Below are 20,083 nucleotides of genomic sequence, written 5' to 3'. Positions count from 1 at the left end.
AATCTTCTCAAAACTCTGGGTTCTGATAGAGGGCAATGAGACTTAGTCCTGAGTTCAAAAATGGAGGCTCTAGACCCTTCCAGAGCTGAGATGTCGAAACTCAAAATTTCGACCCGAAAAAAAAAAAATGACAGTGGTACCCCTTACGTTTTTTTTGGGGCGGCGAAAAATTAAGTTTCCCCAATCTTCTGAAAACTCTCTATTCTGATAGAGGGCCATGAGACTTAGTCCTGAGTGCAAAAATGGAGGCTCTAGACCCTTCCAGAGCTGAGATATCGAAACTCAAAATTTCGACCCGAAAAAAAAACGACAGTGGTACCCCTTACGTTTTTTTTGGGGGGGGCGAAAAATTAAGTTTCCCCAATCTTCTCAAAACTCTGGATTCTGATAGAGGGCAATGAGACTTAGTCCTGAGTTCAAAAATGGAGGCTCTAGACCCTTCCAGAGCTGAGATATCGAAACTCAAAATTTCGACCCGAAAAAAAAAAAAACGACAGTGGTACCCCTTACGTTTTTTTTGGGGGGGCGAAAAATTAAGTTTCTCCAATCTTCTCAAAACTCTGGATTATGATAGAGGGCTGTGAGACTTAGACCTGAGTGCAAAAATGGAGACTCTAGACCCTTTCAGAGCTGAGATAACGAAACTCACAAATTCGACCCGAAAAAAAAACGACAGTGGTACCCCTTTCATTTTTTTTGTCCGGGTGAAAAATTAAGTTTCCCCAATCTTCTCAAAACTCTGGATTCTGATAGAGGGTCATGAGACTTAGACCTGAGTGCAAAAATGGAGGCTCTAGGCCCTTCCAGAGCTGAGATATTGAGATCCCACGTAGCATTTATGCCATTATAAATATCTCAATATCTCAGCTCTGGAAGGGTCTAGAGCCTCCATTTTGGCACTCAGGTCTAAGTCCCATGGCCCTCTATCAGAATCCAGAGTTTCGAGAAGATTAGAGAAACTCAAAATTTCGACCCAAAAAAAAATGACAGTGGTACCCCTTTCGTTTTGTTTTTTTTTGTGCGAAAAAATAAGTTTTTCCAATTTTGTTGAAAGTCTGGATTCTGATAGAGGGCCATGGGACTTAGACCTGAGTGCAAAAATGGAGGCTCTAGACCCTTCCAGAGCTGAGATATTGAGATCCCACGTAGCATTTATGCCATTGTAAATATCTCAATATCTCAGCTCTGGAAGGGTCTAGAGCCTCCATTTTTGCGCTCAGGTCTAAGTCCCATGGCCCTCTATCAGAATCCAGAGTGTCGAGAAGATTGGAGAAGATAAACATGCTATATAAAATATCTGTGGGGTATTTTGTGCTAAAACTTCACACACACACACACACACACACACACACACTCTGGGGACATCAGATTTATTTACATCTTGTGAAAATGGCATTTTACCACCCCTTTAATGCCTAGAGACAATATGAAACATGAAAATGCATGTCTTTGAACGTTCAGCAACATTGTAAATCTAGACATTTATTTCAGCTTGTTTTTGTTTATTAATGTGATTAATTTACCGGCACAGCCTTTGTTTAGGCCTATTTGAATCCATGCATTTTCAAAATTCAAGATGCTGATGACCAATAAAGTAAATATTACAGAAAGGCTACAGAAATATAAAAGGAGAACGCGAACAAAAAAAGCTAATGTAAAACACTCCAAGTTCAAGACTATAATATGCTTTGATATGATTCTGTGTACAGTAAGATACATTTCTTTACGTGCAGGCAAACAAGAAAAACAGTTCATCAGGACTTCAACTCAATTGAGCCCAATTAAACATACAATTTATGTTTTGGCAAGAAAAATATTAAGATTATTATCAATAATTCACTGATATTCCTCAGAATATAGATATCTTATTTCTCCAAATACACCACATCTGTCTCTCACTCTCTATAATATATATATATATATATATATATATATATATATATATATGAAGAGTTCAAATGCAAAAGCCTCTAAATGCCATTTGAAATTTTCTTCTTTAATGATGATTTTTATCAAACTTGTATATTTAAGTTCAGTAATTTCACTTAAATAACAATTAATAGGTAATTATCATTGCCATTTAAGTGAAATTACTGAACTTAAATATACAAGTTTGATAAAAATTATCATTAAAGAAGAAAATTTCAAATGGCATTTAGAGGCTTTTGCATCTGAACTCTTCATATATCAAGAGCAGAAAATAATGAAACAGGGGAAAACGTTCATTCATTTGTTCATTAGGCATACAAAATATTGTGATTTGACATTTACAAAATTTAATTTACTACTAAAATATTACAAAGTTATTTACACATAGTTTTACACCATTTCATACTGCATTTGCTGTAGTTCACAGTCCAGACATTCAGTGTTTGGAAATGTATCTGCAGTTCATATAATTTTTGACTTATTAATCAGTTCATATAATCATATGATTTATTGTTGCCGTAAGAATAAAAAAGTTCATATTTTCTGTAGGTAGGAAATGTGAATGTAAAAAATGTTTTAGTCCTAATAGCTAACTGTATTTGTACAACCAACCCAAAGCTGAAAGTATTCATGACACGTGAACGCCAGCATCAGTCAGATATAGAAATATATGGTTTCTCCAGCTGGTCCCAAACCTGTCTGTTTCGCCAGAGTCTGAGTTTAGATGGCGGAGGACTCTGTGTTGAGTGTTTGCTGAGGGACAGGTGTTCCTCGCTTCTTCCTCCGACAGAAGGCGTAGAGAGCCGAGATCGGGACACAGCTGACCGAAGACACCAGCAGAAGAACGATGAAGACCTGGCCGTACAGAGGATACTCCTTCACCACCGACTTACCCTGAGGAGGAAAGAAAAAAACACTCATATTATGGAGCTAGAATTGTGTCTTTATTACACCATTGTTCGGTTCACATAGATTTTTCTTTTTTCCTCTCAGATCAATTATTTTCTCGTATTTAAGACACAGTTCTAGCCCCATATGCTATCAGCTTGTTTAGCTTTGAAGACCATTTATTTCATTTGACATTTTTATGATTTAAGTAACTTGTGGTAACAGTTTATTATAAGCTAAATTTTCATTTGACATTTTTATGATTTCATTAATTTGGGCGACACATGACAATGTTAACATTAAGTTGATTTATTAACTAACCTTGAGAAATACATTTGTTACTGTATTTGTTTATCTTTGTCAAAAGTTAGTTAATACAAATCCAGCTGGGCATTGTTTGTTCATGTTAGTTCAGTGCATTTACATCCTTTGATTTCAATAATGTATTAGTAAATGTTGAAAATAACATGAACAAAGATGAATAAATGCTGTAGAAATGCAGTTCATTATAAGTTCATGTTAACTAAAGTAGTTCACTAATGAAATCTTTTTGTAAAGTGTTATTCATTAGTGAACTATAACATATACTAATCATGAACTGCACTTCTACAGCATTTATTCATCTTTTCAACATTTACTAATACACTATAAAAATCAAATGTTGTACTTGTTAACATTAGTAAATGCACTGTGATCAGACAGCTGGATTCTTATTAATAACATCAACAAAGATGAATAAATACAGTAACACATGTATTTCTCATTGTTAGTTGATACTGTACATTAATGTTAACAAATGAAACATTATTGTAAAGTGTTACCGTGTTTTATTTTGATTGTTTTTATTTATTTATTTTAAAATGAATAATTTATTGAATTTCACCATGTGGTTTATTCTAATTGTTTTTATTGTTTCCATGATGTCATTATTATAGTTAGCCAATATTTTGATTGTTTTATTTAAAAAAAAAAAAAAAAATTTCATTTGATTTTTTTATGGTGTAATCCATTTTTAGTCTGTAGTTTCTTTCGATTTTACATTTGTATTGTTTCATGTTTCATTTGCACGATTTAACTCAATGCGAGTTTGGAGTTTGACTCGTGCCGTACCAGATCTTTGTCCCAGGCCTGGTATGTGGGTGTCCCGCCCTGGATGTAGTTAATGATGTAGAAGATGAAGAGGCTGACGAGGAGCACGGGACTGATCACGGCCCACATCAGCTTCCAGTACCAGTTCGGCCGATGCCCCAACATGTCCTCGATGTCTTTTTCAAACCTGTGGAAGATCAACAACAATGAATCAGAATCGACGTCAAAATCATCAGAGACATGAAAATCTGTGCAATGCAGCCTTTATTTAAACTTAATAATCATTTCCTTTTTTTAGTTTCACAAGGTTCAAAGAAGAAAAAATAACGTTAGCATAGGCAATATTTTATTTATCCCATATATATTTATTCATATATGTTTGGGTTTCAGTCAAACTCATCTGTCCAAACTATTTCAAGGGTTAAATATAATATGTGGCCACTTAGGTGATATGGACACATTTTATATTTGGTCTGAATAAATAAAAAATAAAAAATAACTTTCTTCCAATTCTTCATTTTAATATTAACTTAAGCAACTAATGTATTTTTCAACAATTTCCCCCAGTGTGATGAAATTGGTCAGCATCTTAATAAAGAGGTCACAGCTTTTCCCACATTTTGTACAATTTCGTGCCATTCATATTCATCATTTGTCTTTGATATAACATGCATAACACATACAGGGTTTGATGCAATAATTTAATTCACAAGTGTTCATTTTCATTTCAGGAATCCCAGCTAGCAAATATATGTTATGAGAACATTTTTCTAACATTCCTATAAAGTTATAAAAACATGATTTCTGAATGCTCTCAGAAAGTTATTTAAGAAATATATATATATATATATATATATATTTTAAATGTTTTAAAAAGGCTTTTTCTTGATTAATGAAAACAGAACATTCCATTTTACGAATGTTTGTTACTTTTGAATGTTCTCTGAAATTCCAAAACAAGTCACATTAAAAAAAACATTAGAACGTCCAACTAAATGCTTCAGGCTTTGATCCATTGATGATGAATAAATAATGAACAACCCGATAACTTTGCAAACTTTTGCAAACTTCTTCAGTTAAACTTAAAACTTTGCTCAGAACTTCTTCAGAGTTCTTCAGCTAAAGTTCTGTGAATGTTCCCTGTTGGCTGGGATGACAAGAAGAGATGTTAATCAGGTGTTTTGTTTGTTTTCCATCAAGCGTTCTCACTTCAGTTCAGGCATTTCCTAAATGAACATGCATGTATGAAAAACAACCATACTAACAAGCATTATTATAATCCTCAAACTGCGCAGAGCTTATGAACACATTTACAGACGATTATGTGACGTACAGTGAAGAATTACGAGAAACACTGAGTATATTATGAGTTTAAATGCTCATGTTCAATGCTTTTTAATCATAAAAATGTAAAATATTAATTTTGACATTGAAAGGATTCCTGCTTTTACTGAATATTAAGAAAAACACAAGAAAATAAAATGCTCTGTAGTTTTGCAGCCTAATTTGTACCTTGTTTGTGCTTTTAAAGTGAATTCAGCCCTCATCATTGGAGCCTGTAAAGTAAAGAGTCATTGAATTTCTCACCTTCTCAATCCATAGACATAACACACACTGATGACTTCAATGAGGACGATGAAGAGCAGAGAAAATGTTGCGGCGTATTCATTGAAGATGGTGAACCAGTAGTTGCCCGAACGGCTGGTGAAGCCGAAACCCAGAAGTAGACAGAAAAGACACACCAGACCTGAGGAAACACAGTCAGAAACCAGAATAGACCCGAGAGAAGCGCTCATATAGGAATTCGAAAAAAGCAGAAACCTTCTTACCGTTGATGGTCTCGTTGCTGAGTGTGCGTGACAGAAACTTGAGGTCTCCCAGTGGAGTGATGATGGCTGTGACGTTTCCCAGCATGCTCCCCATCCCTAACAGCAGCAGCATGATGAAGTACAGCACAGACCACAGCTGAGACAGAGGCATGTTCTTAATGGCCTCGCTGTACACGATAAACGCCAGACCGGTGCCCTCCACCGCCTACACACACACACACATTTATAATAAATGTTTCTTGAGCAGCAAAACATCATATTAGAATGATTTATGAAGGATCATGTGACGCTAATGACTGGAGTAATGATGCTGAAAATTCAAAGAGACTTGAAAAATTGTAATGTTTCCAAACTTTTGACAGGTGCTGTATTTACACAAATATTGCTACACAGCAATTTTGATCCAAAACTGAACAGTTTACCATAGTTAATTGTTTTCTTTATACCTGTATTGCTTGTATGGTCTGTTTCTGATACATTGTGTAACTTTAATGTTTTGTAATATTACAAATACAAGTGAAACTCGAAAAATTCGAATATCGTGCAAAAGTTCATTTATTTCAGATATTCAACTTAAAAGGTGATGAAACTAATGAAACTAATACATCATAAAAAGAAATGAAGGTTTTTGATGAAAACATTCCAGGATTTTCTCCATATAATGGACTTCAATGGGAACCAAACGGTTCAAGGTCCAAATGAGAGTTTCAGTGCAGCTTCAAAGGGCTTTAAACGACACCAGACGATGAATAAGGGTCTTATCAAGCGAAACGATTGCCCATTTAAAAAATAAATAACAAAGTTTAAGTTTTATAAGCTCAAATGCTCGCCTTGCTCTGTTCTGTGACTCTCCTGTTCGAACTTGTTCATCAAAATTAATGAATCTTGGTTGAAAATGAATAAAATGATTCAAAAAAGATTTGTTCATCTTGATAAACGAGTTTGAACAGAAGAGTCACACAGAACAGAGCAAGGCTTTATCTTTTTAATGAGCGATCATTTCACTAGATAAGACCCTTATTCATCGTCTGGAATCGTTTAAAGCCCTTTGAACAGTTTGCACTGGAACTCTCATTTGGACCTTGAACCGTTTGGTTCCCAATGAAGTCCATTATATGGAGAAAAATCCTGGAATGTTTTCATCAAAAACCTTAATTTCTTTTCGACTGAAGAAAGAAAGACATGGACATCTTGGATGACATGGGGGCGAGTAAATTATCAGCAAAGTTTTTTTCAAAAGTGAACTACTCCTTTAAGTTGAATTACTAATAAACTAACTTTTGCACAATATTAAAATTTTTCGAGTTTCACCTGTATATTTTACCATCCCTATTGCCATTTATGAAAATATGCGTTTCTGTGTGGACTTTTACAAGCGAATAGTAGAAAAGAAAAAAAAACCTAAAAAAGAGTGTAAACAAAAATACTAATATATAGAGCCTAAAATAAAAAATACAATAAAATAAATTGGTCAGTCATAGATCACTGTCGCTGTGTAGGCATGTGGACACTGATCTTATGGTGTGGTGAGTTTACCGTGTCTAGTTCCGCCTCTAGACTGCAGTCTTCGATCTTTGAAGCGATGGCCGCAAACCTCTCAGGATGAGTGTAGTTCAAATGACTGATCCAAGAGCTGACGTTCTCAACGCTGATGGTGTCCTCAGACAGATCGAATGTGTTGAGCAGTAACAGCCTCATCCTGGATCAACATTAACAGCACAGAACACGGTTTCTGAAAACTGATCTGAAGAGCTTCCTTGGGAAATTACAAGAGTTTCATCTGCATTGGTTATTGGGCAAATACTGTAACACACATACATTGATGCTGCACTTTTATACTTTCTTTTATCACAATCTGTAAAAAATAATCGTGATTTTAAAGGTAAAAGACTGTAAAAATGCTACAGTGCAAAACTATTAATTGCTTAACAGAAAGTTTCTGTCTTTTGGACCTTGAACTGTTTGGTTCCCATTGAAGTCCATTATATAGAGAAAATCTTGGAATGTTTTCATCAAAAACCTTACTTGCCTTTCGACTGAAGAAAGAAAGACATGGCCATCTTGGATGACATGGGGTGAATAAATTATCAGCAAAAGTTGTTTTTAAAAGTGAACTACTCCTTTAATTCAGAAAAACCGAGTAGATTTTTTTTCTTCAAGTGAATGCAATACGCTTCCGTAGAAAGTATTTGTAGTGTACTTAGCATAAAATAAATGTATTTTAAATAAATGAATGAGTCTAATGACAGGTTAAGGAGTGTTTTAGGATTTGAAAACCATCAGTATTTTTGTTTTTAAAGAACATCACATGTTTTTCTCTTCCTTCAGTGAATAATTGATGGATGATACTCTGATTAGTTTCCATAATGTCCTAAGCGTTCTGAAAGACGTCATCTGAAACAAACATTTATTAAAAATAAACTTAGATAAGAGATCATAAAATGAACAAACTGACAACAATTAGTTTAACGTTTGAAGGAATAAAATAATGAGAGAACCATCATTCATTCTGCGACTTGAGGACCCAAGAGGTTTGTGAATCTCTTGATAAGATCACAGATTGATTAAACGCTAGAACATCGCTGGCGTCTCACCTTTCCAAACAGCTTTCGTAGTTGAAGGTGGCTTTAAAGCCGTAGATGGCGAAGGTCACGATGCTGGCGAACACAGACGTGCCGCTGTTAATGAGCGACACGACCACGGCCTGCCTCTCGAAGTTATTGTTGTGGTGGTTGTAACTGGCAAAAGCGATCAAAGAGCCGAAGCCCAATCCCAGAGAGAAGAAGATCTGGGTGGCAGCGTTGATCCATGTTTGAGGGTTTGCCAACTGCTCCAGCTAAACACACACGTGTTAAATGCACACTCAACTACAACACAACACTCAGAAACCAATGACTTTCTTACCTTGGGTGTGAACAAGTACTTCACTCCGTTCCAGGCCCCGTGAAGAGTGACCCCACGGATCAGATAGATGATCAGGACCACGTATGGAAACGTAGCTGTGAAATACACGACCTGTGGAGGAAAGTCAAAGGTACAATGGGTTGGAACTACGAAATTAGTAAATTAGCTGGTTTCTCTAAAATATTTCTGTCATCAAAGCATCATTACTCCAGTCTTCAATGTCACATGATCCTTCAGAAATCACTCTAATCTGCTGATTTGGTGCTAAATAAACATTTCTTATTATCATTAACGTTAAAAACAGTTGTGCTGCTTCATATTTTTGTGGAAACTGATTCTTTGATGAATAGAAAGTTCAAAAGAACACCATTTATTATCAATAGAATTTTTTTGTAATATTTATTCATTTAATAAATGCCTTTTTTGATCAATTTAATGTGCCATTTATTTATTTTTCTTCTTCTTTTAAATATTACTTGCCACAAACTTTGAATGGCAGTGTATCATAATTAAAAAAAAGTAAATAAATTAAATTAGCTCAACATTGATATTAATAAGAAATGATCTTAGAATGATTTCTGACTGGAGTAATGTTGCTGAAAAATCAGCTTTGATCACATGGAATAAATTACATTTCAAAATATATTACAAAAGGAACCAGTAAATCCAAATTGTAATAATATTTCACATAATTACTGTTTTTACTGTATTTTTGATCAAATAAATGCAGCCTTGGTGAGCAGAAGAGACTTCTTTCAAAAACATTAAAAAAAAAAAAAAAACCTTAATGTTTGACCGGTATCATATACCATCATACACTTCATAAAAACATATAAAGCTGCTTTGAAACAGCAACAAAATCCAACAAATCCTGTTTTTATTCTGTTTACTTCTTTTGCTGTTAGTCACCAGTTGAGAATCAGACGGTTTAGTCTCACCATTCCGGTAGATTTGACCCCTCGGACGATGAACAGGTAGACTATGATCCAGGCCAGCAGGAGACACAGCGCCTGGCCCATGTGAATGCCTCCGTTCTCATCGATGGAGGACGAGATGTTCAGCGTCTCGCGGTAGAAGAAGTACTGTGTGGGTGAAGCCACCTCACACTCCTCCAGATACCCCGTCCGGTTACTGTTGACGGGACACTCGGCCCAGGGCAGCACTGACTGCAGACGCATTAACACACATGATCCACAGATCCAGGACAATTGCTTCCTAAACTACAGCATCATACTCAACTCATCATATCAAGAGCAATTCTTTTCAGAAATGAAATACGAGCTACTAAGAAAAAGTTCTCATTTTAGTTTTACTCTTCAACACTAAATAGATTTTAAGATTTTAGATTATTTAGTCATTTTCTGAGTTAATAAAAAAGTTTGATTTGGTTGACACATCCAAAAGTCTTGTTTTCCAGTACAATTATTCAAAATAACAGGCTTGTTTTGATAAAGTTTTAAGTTTAAAATGAGAAAAAATATCTGCCCATGGTTTTAAAAAAGAAAAATCGACTTATTTTAGAGGAAGTTTCTTTTTTCTGAGCCCTGATTTTTTTATTTAGTTTTAAACATAAACGTTAAGTTAACTTAATATTTTCCTTGTTTTAAGCATAAACAATCACTTAATTTGAATACATTTCTCCCAAAACACATGTTATTTTGCATCTCAAATAAATGTATCTTATTAGATTCTACTGGAAAACCAGACAAAACCGAGGAAGAAAATCCACATTTTACAGTGAATAACACATTCTGCAGAATTAGCATAAAATGTTGGTTTTGGGCCTTCCTCATATGGCAAGACGTTTGAACTTTTATTCATTTCCCGGATATGAATTCTTGATATCAACAATTGTATTTTCACTAGTGAAATGTCACCATAGGCCAATTGTTGATATCAAGAATTGATTTCTTACTAGTTGAAATTCCAATTTCACATATCAGAAATTTAATTAGAAATTTAATTAGAAATTTAATTAGTATTAAAAAATTTAATAAGTTAAATATTTTTTTATACAACTCATTTTTGATATCAAGAATTCAATTGTTACTAGTTGAAATGTCTATTCTTGATATCCACAATTGAATTGTTACTAGTGACAATGTTAATTTCTGATATCATAAATGTGATTGGTAAGAAAGCCATTTTAGATATCAGAAATAATATTGATATCAGAAATACATTTTCAGATATCAAAAATGATTATTTTAACTACCAATTGAATTGCTGATATCAAGAATAGACATTTCAACTAGTGAGAATTTAATTAATGATATCAGTAATTCACATTTTTACTACTATCAATGTAATTATTCATATCAATAATGATATTTCTACCAGTAAAAAAATCAATTCTTGATATCAACTATTTATTTTGAATGGCAATCTATGGTGAAATTTCACTACTGAAAATACAATTACAGATATAAGCAATTAAATTGTTGATATAAAAAAATGTAATTGTTGATATCAAGAATTCATATTCTGGAAATGAATAAAAGTTAAAACGGCTTGCCATATCCTCATCTCTTTATATCAGCATTGCATTGGGACAATTGATTAGCACATACGAAACATTCTGTTCATAGAAACATCTACATGTATTTTTCAGTAAACTAACCTGAAATGAATGGAAGAGATACCAGAAGCTCCATGCGTTGATGACGTTGTAGTACAGACACAAGTACATGGAAGTCACAACACTGGCAATGCCTGAACAATGCATACACACATGAGGATGATAAAGGATGATTTCTGATCATGTTATGACATTAAATGTCTGGTAAATGAAGCACGGGACACTGACCCAGTCCACCCAGATACGGGCTGATGGCGGTCCACGCTCCGATGCTCCCCAGACGCATCTTCTGCCCGATGGCCAGCTCCATGCAGAACAGAGGAATCCCCTCCAGCACCAGCATCAGCAGATACGGGATCAGAAACCCACCTGAGGGACACAACACAGAGGTCACTTTAAAGTCAGCATAAAAGAGACGTTGCGATGGTCTTTCCTTCCCTAATATTGTGACTTATATTTAAGTCAAGTGGCTTTTGGAACAAGAAAAAATGATATTGGTGAATTGATTGGATGGTTGTGGTTTGCTATTGGTGGATCTCATGTGATTGACAGGTTGCCCCGCCCTCACGCCAGCAAACACACATCATCAGAGAAGAGATGTTGCTGCAAGAGGGAGAAGTTATTTTGATTAGAGATCACGAGGGTACATGTATAAAAAATGTGATGTGCATGGATAAATTATTGAGAATAAATATGACAATATTTCATAAAACAATAAGAACTTTGATTTCATGGTGTGTGAGAGAGAGAAAAGGGAGAGATTGCGTTGAGCAATCTCAGATGTACAAGTGTGTGTGTGCAACACATTCTAGTGTGTGTGAGTGTGAGAAAGAGAGAGAGAGAGAGAGAGAGAGAGAGAGAGAGAGAGAGAGAGAGAGAGAGAGAGAGACCAGTAGCCTTCTAGAGATCACTATCTCTGTTTATCAACACCTATTTAATTTTCATCATTGTGTGGCTTCATGTGAAGGACTAAAACTTATCTAAAACTAAAACCATTAAAAAAATCAAAACTGACGGTTTATTAAAGACTGGTATTTCATACAATGTATCAGTGCCATGACCAAAAATCATGATCAAAGAGAGAAACAGTCAGTAACATTGTTACCAGATGTCCATGGCTCTGCAGCATTGTTAGTAAAAAAAAAAAAAACAAACAAACAAACAAAAAAAACTTCTAATGGGAATACACATTATTACACAGTATGTATATAGTCAAAGTATTTACATTTTACTAAGGATTAAGATACAATTGACATGGATAGATGAATTGGAATTGTACGACATGGTTCTAACCAAATAGGCTATGGTAGTCAATGGCGAGAGACAACAAATATTTTGATCTCGTTTGAATTGTGCCCTGAATTACACATATGATGTTTGTCAATTTAACCCTAAGGTGCTCTTCGTTTCGGAGTCAAACTTGTTATCTTCCCGGTCAAAAGACCGGACACCTAAAAATTAAATTTCCTCCATCCCAGTAAAACCAATGCAATTTATTTTTGTTCTATAATATTTATTCTTTGTAATTTAGTATTTTGAGACAATTTGATTGAATTTATTAATATTTTTGCAATATTTATGGTCTATTTTTGCCATGGAATATATATATATATATATATATATATATATATATATATATATATATATAATTTTTTTCAAAAAATATTAATGCAGTATTTTAGTTTAATACAGAGTCTATGCCTTCAGAAAAAAAATATTTTTTTAAGAAAATTAGCACCATCTGGTTACAGTATAAGCGTAGAATCATGGGGTAACCACTAGATGGCAAGTGCAGCTCTCTTTGGAGAAGCATGTGAATTCCCCAGATGTTTATGAACACATTTTTTTTTTTTTTGGGTGGATTTGAATATATAGTTGAAACAATCTCAAAAACTATTTTTTTATTTTAAAAAAAGTAAAAAAAAAAAAATTGTGAATTTTTGTGTTTTTGTCAATTTCCCATTCATTTCCTATGAATTGAATTCCTACACTCTAAAAAATGCTGGGTTGTTTTAACCCAATTTTGGGTAAAATATGGACAAACCCAGCCATTGGGTTACATTTTTTAATTACATTTTTTACCCAATGGCTGGGTTTGTCCATATTTTACCCAAAATTGGGTTAAAACAACCCAGCATTTTTTAGAGTGTATGATTTAATGTTGTCGGACATTACATTTTTTCCCGGCCAATGTACGGTAATAGCTTCTGGACAAAGGAAACCCTTGTAGGCCTATTTAGGAAAAACTCTAATAGCATATTAGTGATATAAAAATAACACTGGATTGATTTCATGCATTTTTTTACCGGAGAATTTCAAGGACTTTTTCATCCATTTGTATAATTCCCTTTTACAAATCAGTTTATATAAGGTTAGAGATTTAAGGAGCATGGGAACTCCTTTTGGGGGAACTAACGCTCCTTCACTCTCACACAACTAGCATAAAAAAGTAAAAGATCAAGTATAGTATACAAATTATTTTAAGTTATATGAACTCTCTCGTAAGTGTACACATCCAGACATGCACTCGTTAGTACTACATATTATTCCTATTTCACTTTATTTAGTTTACAATCGGTTTGCTTGCTTTTTTCAAGTAAGCTGTACTAATTGGATTTTACAGTGCACATGTCAGGAATATGCATAGATTAAAAAGTTTGTTATTATTTTAAAAAAATCACCATTTGGAAATTACTTTCATAATATGAAATTTGAAATAATTTAAAAATATGCAAATTCCAGATGCAATTATGAAGAACATTTCATTTACTGAAAATCATGTTAGGTACATTCCATGTTATTTGTCCAGTGTAAATGTGAGCACTCCAACTCTCTGTAATCCTCACAGGAAAACAGGATTACTCTGGATAATGAGGGAATTTTGGAATATTTGACCACATCATAGAAATCAGCAGAGACTGACTGCGCATAACTTCCCTCACGCGTGTACTTTGATCGCATTGCTAAACGGTAAACAAAGGATTTGTGAATTGTTATTCAGGAGATGCTCCTCAAAGATGCACTGAATGCATAACCAGAGACGTTTAGCAGACGAATGAAACGGAGGAGAAATGCTAATCAGTTTCTGCCAGATGAATCAAGGAAAACAGGAATCTCACTTTGACTTTCCACTCCACAGAGAATTACAACACTAGCTTTGAGTGTAGAACAACTGATATGTGCTGAGAATCTGGATGAGATGCTCAATGAAGTTCACGGACGATAAAACTCTGAATTCTCTACAAACGAGTGCACTTGAAGAGACAGTAAACAAGAGAGAAATATCTAATACTTCACTAATCTAACACTTATCTACTGCAATTTCATTCAAAGAACATTTTCAAATCAAAAATACCTGCATGATCTCTCTCTTTCACACTTCACACACACACACACACACACACACACACACACACACACACACACACACACACACACACACACACACACACACACACACACTTGTACATCTAAGATTGCTCAACATAATCTCTCTATTTTTCTCTTTCTCACACAAACACACACTCTTGTACATCTGAGATTACTGCAATCTCTCTCTCACACACACACACACACACACTAAGATGAGAAAAATCAAAGTAATTGCTATTAGTTAATAGTAGTATAATTATAATTAATAATTAATATACTGTAGTAACAGCCACAGTGTAAAAAGTAAATATTGGCTTTTTTTTTTTTTACTATAATGAACTGTTTCTACCAGGTCTGCTTGTGAAAAAACTTTTATTAATGTAATATATTCATTTGGATTCAGTCCTATTAAACACAAATGAGCTCAAGACATCGCCATGTTATTTTTTGTTCATAGCATTAAAGGCATAAGATGACTGACATCATATTTGATCATCATGTCATCTTATACATTGCAGTTAATATGGACCAAAATAACATCTTCATTTCATGTCCGAATGTTCAGACCTTTTTAAAGAAGTTATTGAAAGGATTAAACTTTTATTGAAGATCTTGTTTTCCCACATGCGCATCATCATGGAGGATCAAGATGACTACACTGTAAAATACATAATCATCCAGGAAAAACTCTTCATACATACAGATAAACTTTTGAACAAAGTAGAGTTGTTTTGATATTTCTAAGATTTATAAAGCCCAAATAATCTATTAATTTTCGCATCTTAAATTATATTAAAAGCTCTTGTTTTATCAATGTCTCTGTCAAGAACTAAACAATCTACACGGCAAGCACGAGGAGAAAGAGTCGAACTCATTATCTCACCTCCTCCATGCATTTGGCAGAGATACGGAAAACGCCACACATTCCCAAGTCCCACTGCATAAGACACACACGCCAGGACAAACTGCATAGGACTGTCCCAGGACGGACGGGCTTCCATCATGCTTATGATGATGATGATGATGATAATGTCCTTCAACACTGTCAACTTGCACAGAAGGAGATCAGTCACACACTGCACTCTGCAAACACACAAATCCCCAGAGAACGACGGAGTCTAATTCAAAGTCCGGTGTGCAAATGTGAAGTCAAACTCAAGAGTGTAAAGTGGGAGTTTACTGGTGAAGCCGGAGGGAGGGACGGAAAGTTTCACTGGCTGAGTTTATCTGCATAATTCAGGTGAATGTTTTATCAAAGTGTGTCACCTCCTCCAACATTCATTATCGTATTTTTATTGCAGAGTTTGTAAAAGAGCTGTTAAGACAATAATAAATCAAGGCTTTGAAGGTGTTTCAGTCCATGCCTGTCTTAAGCTTCGATATTTGTTGTCCTACAAGCAGGTTTATCCAGTTAAAGTGTAAAATCTTGCTCTTCTTGAAAACTTTCCACTTGCATAAATATTTATGACATCATCCTGAACAATTTTAGTCCAATCAAATGCTCTGAAGAATAATAAAACTGGACTGATCACGATAGATTTTTTTTAATTTTTTTTTTAAATGTGTCTCTAGTGGGCTTGTTAGTCAGATTAAATAGACGTTTTGCATTGTAAAAAAAAAAGTTTCATTCTGCAGTCTGTTCTATTAATAAAAATGTAAAATTCAAAAAATAAATATTCTTAAATAAAACACTTACACTTTGCAAACATGCATTCCGGATTCTGTTAATCTATCTAAATTAAAGTAAATAATTTTAATCAAAGTAAAACATTTAACTGTGCAAAAATACAATCATCCATGTGTCATGATCTCAGGATGACAAAGGTCAAACACACCTCAAACCTTTAACAAGACGGAGAATGCAAACCCTGCTGTGAAACATCTTCAGGCTATAGCTGGCCGTCCTTTAAATCAACTAATTCACAATAGTTGTGTACGTCATGTCACTGTAAAAAAAATAAATAAATGTTGTTGGTTTAACTTAAAAATAAGTAACCTGGTCGCCTTAAAATTTTAAGTTCATTGAAATGAAAAAATTGAGTTAATACAATGAAGGAGATTGATTTAATCATCAGAAACTCAAAATATTATGTTTTCTGAACTACATCAATTATCTAAGTTGATTTGACAAAAGAAAAAAATGATGTGATTACAAAACATGAAAATATATTTTTTTTTTCAGTGAGAGAGATGTTGTGCTCAACATTTGGCGTTTTGTATTTTCACAGGTGCGTGACCTTGATTACATTAGAAAAAGCCTGTTTAACACAATCAGCGTACGCAGTGAACATTATAAATATGATATGAATATGCATCACTAATATGCACACGTGAGATGCATAAATCAGGCATTCATTTTTAAATGGCTCATTAAACAAGTTTGACTTTTGTGGATGCAGCATCGTGCAAAACCAAATGATAACATATAGTGTGAGACTCATTTCCATTTGAAATTTTGGTCAATAAAGACTCAAAAGATCAATATGTTGTTCATTGTTTTATGTAAGTGCAGTGTGCACACAGCTTACAGTCAAAAATAATATCTTTAATATTTTGAAATAATATTACAGTAACATTTTCATGTTGAGTTTACTTAAATATACAAGTACAATTGATATTAACACTAAGTTAAGTGAACTTTATTGTTTAAGTGTATTAAATGATCGTCAAGTTTGGTGAACTAAACAATTTAAGTCAAGTCTACATAACTACCAAGTTAATTAAACTTAAATATGCAAGTTTTGGGAGACCCCATTACTCAATTAAATTGAGGGAACGAGTTTACTCAAATCAATTGAGTTAAATCAACTTATTAGGGTTTTCAGTGCAGGGCTTCCCACACTGGGGCTTATGAAGCTAATAATTAATTAAATCATAATTAAAATGAAAAAATCATTTAAAAATAAAACCTAATCAAGATAATAAATAGTATTAAAAAGATGCAATATTTTATGTTTAACTGCATGTCATGCACTGTTAAAAAATGTTGTTGGTTTAACTTAAAAAAAAGTAACCTGGTCGCCTTAAAATTTTAAGTTCATTGAAATGAAAAAATTTAGTTAATACAATGAAGAAGATTGATTCAATCATCAGAAACTAAACATATTATGTTTTCTGAACTACATCAATTATCTAAGTTGATTTGACAAAAGAAAAAATGTTGTGATTACAAAACATTGGTTTGATGACCACATTGACCATCAAAAAAGCATGTTAATGTGTTGTTAAATTATTGAAATATTAACTTCAAATCTCAGAAGGACCTCAAGTAAATATTTTATCTCAAAGAGGCTCGACTGCAAATACTCAATTACATACTTGCCATTATTTAACTAAAACAAAAACCATAAAAACGTTTTATTAAAAATAATAAAAACTATAGGCTAATAGTAGGCTTGGCCTATATGAAGCATTCTAAAATAATTCTGCCTGATAACTATAGGGTTACTGAGATAAAGTGAGTAGTAGGCTATTTGGCTCGTCAAATCGGGAACAGACAAGAAAGGGAAACATTTGCCCAATGCGATGGGAGGGTTAAGTGACAGGTGCGTCCCATCTGCGGACGTCTCATAACGCACAATATGACCGAAACTTCCTCTATTGGAGGATCGCTGCAGGCGACACAGCTGTAAACGGCATGCCAACTTGTTTTTCCTCATGCATCCCACTGGTAGGACACCCAAACGCATGTATTTGCTCCAGGAGTGACCCGGGTTTGTTTGATGTCTCAGCAGCTTCACCGCTCGAGCCCGCGGTGATGACGCGATCATTGTTCTGGAACTGGAACAGAGTCAGCGGGACGCGCGCAAACACACACACATCTCTGCGCTGAACGAGTACACAGGCCTGCTTCAATAAGAAGGTCAGGACATGGTGCGTTTATATTTGTTCACATTAAGTAGCCTCTGTATCTGGATAACCGATCGGATTTCTGTTTCCTGCAAAATATTTTTAATAATTTGGTATGCACGACACCAGATTAAGAGTAAATTAAATGATACAAATAAAACAATGTCCCAATTGCTTTCACTCATTCGCTTTACTATGCAATCTCCGGTAATCAGATAAAAAAAATTCTTACATGGGGTCTCACTTGAGTCTCACATGTCTATTGATAAGCTATAGGCCTATAATTGTGTGACTGACTGTCTGTTATGTGTTGAGGGCAGGGTGTGTGTGTGCCACGCTTCTGATTCATTCACACTCACCCGGGTTATGCGAAGTGGAGTGACTTTAAAGAACTGGCAAACATTCTTCCGGGAACTGTAACAAAACATTAATTTAAAAACAAAACTGACCAAGTCTGGTTTATTTATAACTTCAAGTCTAACAGTGCCATCTACTGGCATTGTATCTAAATTGCATTGCATCAGTTTATGTGCAAATCACTAAACTTTGCCTATGTTTACTAAATTACAATTACATCCTAAGCTAATTATTACACTATATATCATTGGAAAGGTCTAAGACTCCTGAATATATATATATATATATATATATATATATATATATATATATATTAGCACTGTTTTTTTAATACAAATTATGTAGTAACAAATAATAGATGCATTTTTGACAAGAGTGGGCCTCAAAAAAATCTAGCAGGAGTTCTGACCACAAAAAGTCGACACACACACTTTTAATAATTTAAACTTTGGTTTTCATGCTAAAAGTTCATAAAACATCTAGTATTTGTCAATACTAAAAAGTAATATATATATATATATATATATATATATATATATATTGTTATCTAAATGTAATATCTTTTTTATTACCCTTTTTATATCATCATTTATGATCAAAACCAATCTAATCTCGACAAAACAGTCTGAGTCTCAAGGTTCCATATTTTGTAACAGAAGTGATATTTGGACAGACATGTATTAATTTGTTACAGCAGAATGCATTAAATTAAATTAAATTAAATTAAATTAAATTAAATTAAATTAAATTAAATTAAATTAAATTAAATTAAATTAAATTAAATTAAATGGAATGTATGTCACGTCACCCGGTGGCTTTTTTTAGTATTACGCCTAAACAAAATTTCACGGGAACTTCAAATTTTTGTGATATCAACTTCAAATTTGGAAAACAGCTTGGTTAGATATATGGCTTTGATTTTATACAAAAGAGAAAATATTAAGTGCAGTATATTTGATTTACTGTACATTTAAACGTCCATATCTTTTTCATAAAGTTATAACTTAGGTCTATATTCCAAAGCATACTTGAAATACAACCGTTTGAATAGTGCATTTTAATGTCCACTCTCAAACAGTTAAGGCCCTCTCGTTTATGTTGTGGGTCAATTTGACCCATTTTTGATTTTTGAGTTGTCGGAAATATCAGTTAACGAACCAATGTTCATCATGACGCTAAATCATGAGAAAAATGTGAAAATGCCAAGAAAAATAAAAAATTCTTTTTGACATTTTTTTGATTTCTCATTTACTGTCTTAAACATGCATACAAAGTTTCAACACGCTGG

At 33.9% G+C, this 20,083-nt stretch overlaps 1 protein-coding gene and 1 long non-coding RNA gene across 2 annotated transcripts in view; both read right to left on the bottom strand.

Moving 5' to 3' along the window:
- Positions 1 to 2,253: 2,253 nt before the first annotated feature.
- slc6a20 (solute carrier family 6 member 20) lies at positions 2,254 to 15,726 on the bottom strand. Its single transcript, XM_039660930.2, has 11 exons — positions 15,473 to 15,726; positions 11,446 to 11,586; positions 11,260 to 11,351; positions 9,578 to 9,805; positions 8,640 to 8,750; positions 8,330 to 8,571; positions 7,272 to 7,434; positions 5,736 to 5,940; positions 5,494 to 5,653; positions 3,928 to 4,093; positions 2,254 to 2,823 (listed from the first exon to the last, which is right to left on the bottom strand). The coding sequence occupies exons 1-11, from the start codon at positions 15,591 to 15,593 to the stop codon at positions 2,650 to 2,652; spliced, it is 1,803 nt and encodes a 600-aa protein (XP_039516864.2). The 5' UTR covers positions 15,594 to 15,726; the 3' UTR covers positions 2,254 to 2,649.
- A 703-nt stretch (positions 15,727 to 16,429) lies between these two features.
- Positions 16,430 to 20,083, bottom strand: part of LOC120471174 (uncharacterized) — an 8,084-nt gene continuing 4,430 nt past the window's right edge. The window contains exons 2-3 of the long non-coding RNA XR_005620771.2: positions 18,798 to 18,852; positions 16,430 to 16,535 (exon numbers count right to left, since the gene is read on the bottom strand). This is a non-coding gene — a long non-coding RNA (uncharacterized LOC120471174). The remainder of the gene's footprint in view (positions 16,536 to 18,797; positions 18,853 to 20,083) is intronic.

The sequence above is a fragment of the Pimephales promelas genome, chromosome 12 (assembly GCF_988280905.1).
Source record: "Pimephales promelas chromosome 12, fPimPro1.hap1.1, whole genome shotgun sequence".
In the NCBI taxonomy this organism is placed as follows: Eukaryota; Metazoa; Chordata; class Actinopteri; order Cypriniformes; family Leuciscidae; genus Pimephales; species Pimephales promelas.
This window is presented reverse-complemented; position numbering and strand designations above follow the sequence as displayed.

Bases quoted from the DNA above. Each gene is read 5' to 3' on its own strand.
- slc6a20 (XM_039660930.2), bottom strand. From the start codon at position 15,593: ATGATGGAAGCCCGTCCGTCCTGGGACAGTCCTATGCAGTTTGTCCTG. The intron at 9,806-11,259 runs GTTAGTTTACTG...ATGCGTCTGCAG, and splicing joins ATCTCTTCCATTCATTTCAG to TCAGTGCTGCCCTGGGCCGA. The intron at 2,824-3,927 runs GTACGGCACGAG...TTTCCTCCTCAG, and splicing joins AGGCCTGGGACAAAGATCTG to GGTAAGTCGGTGGTGAAGGA.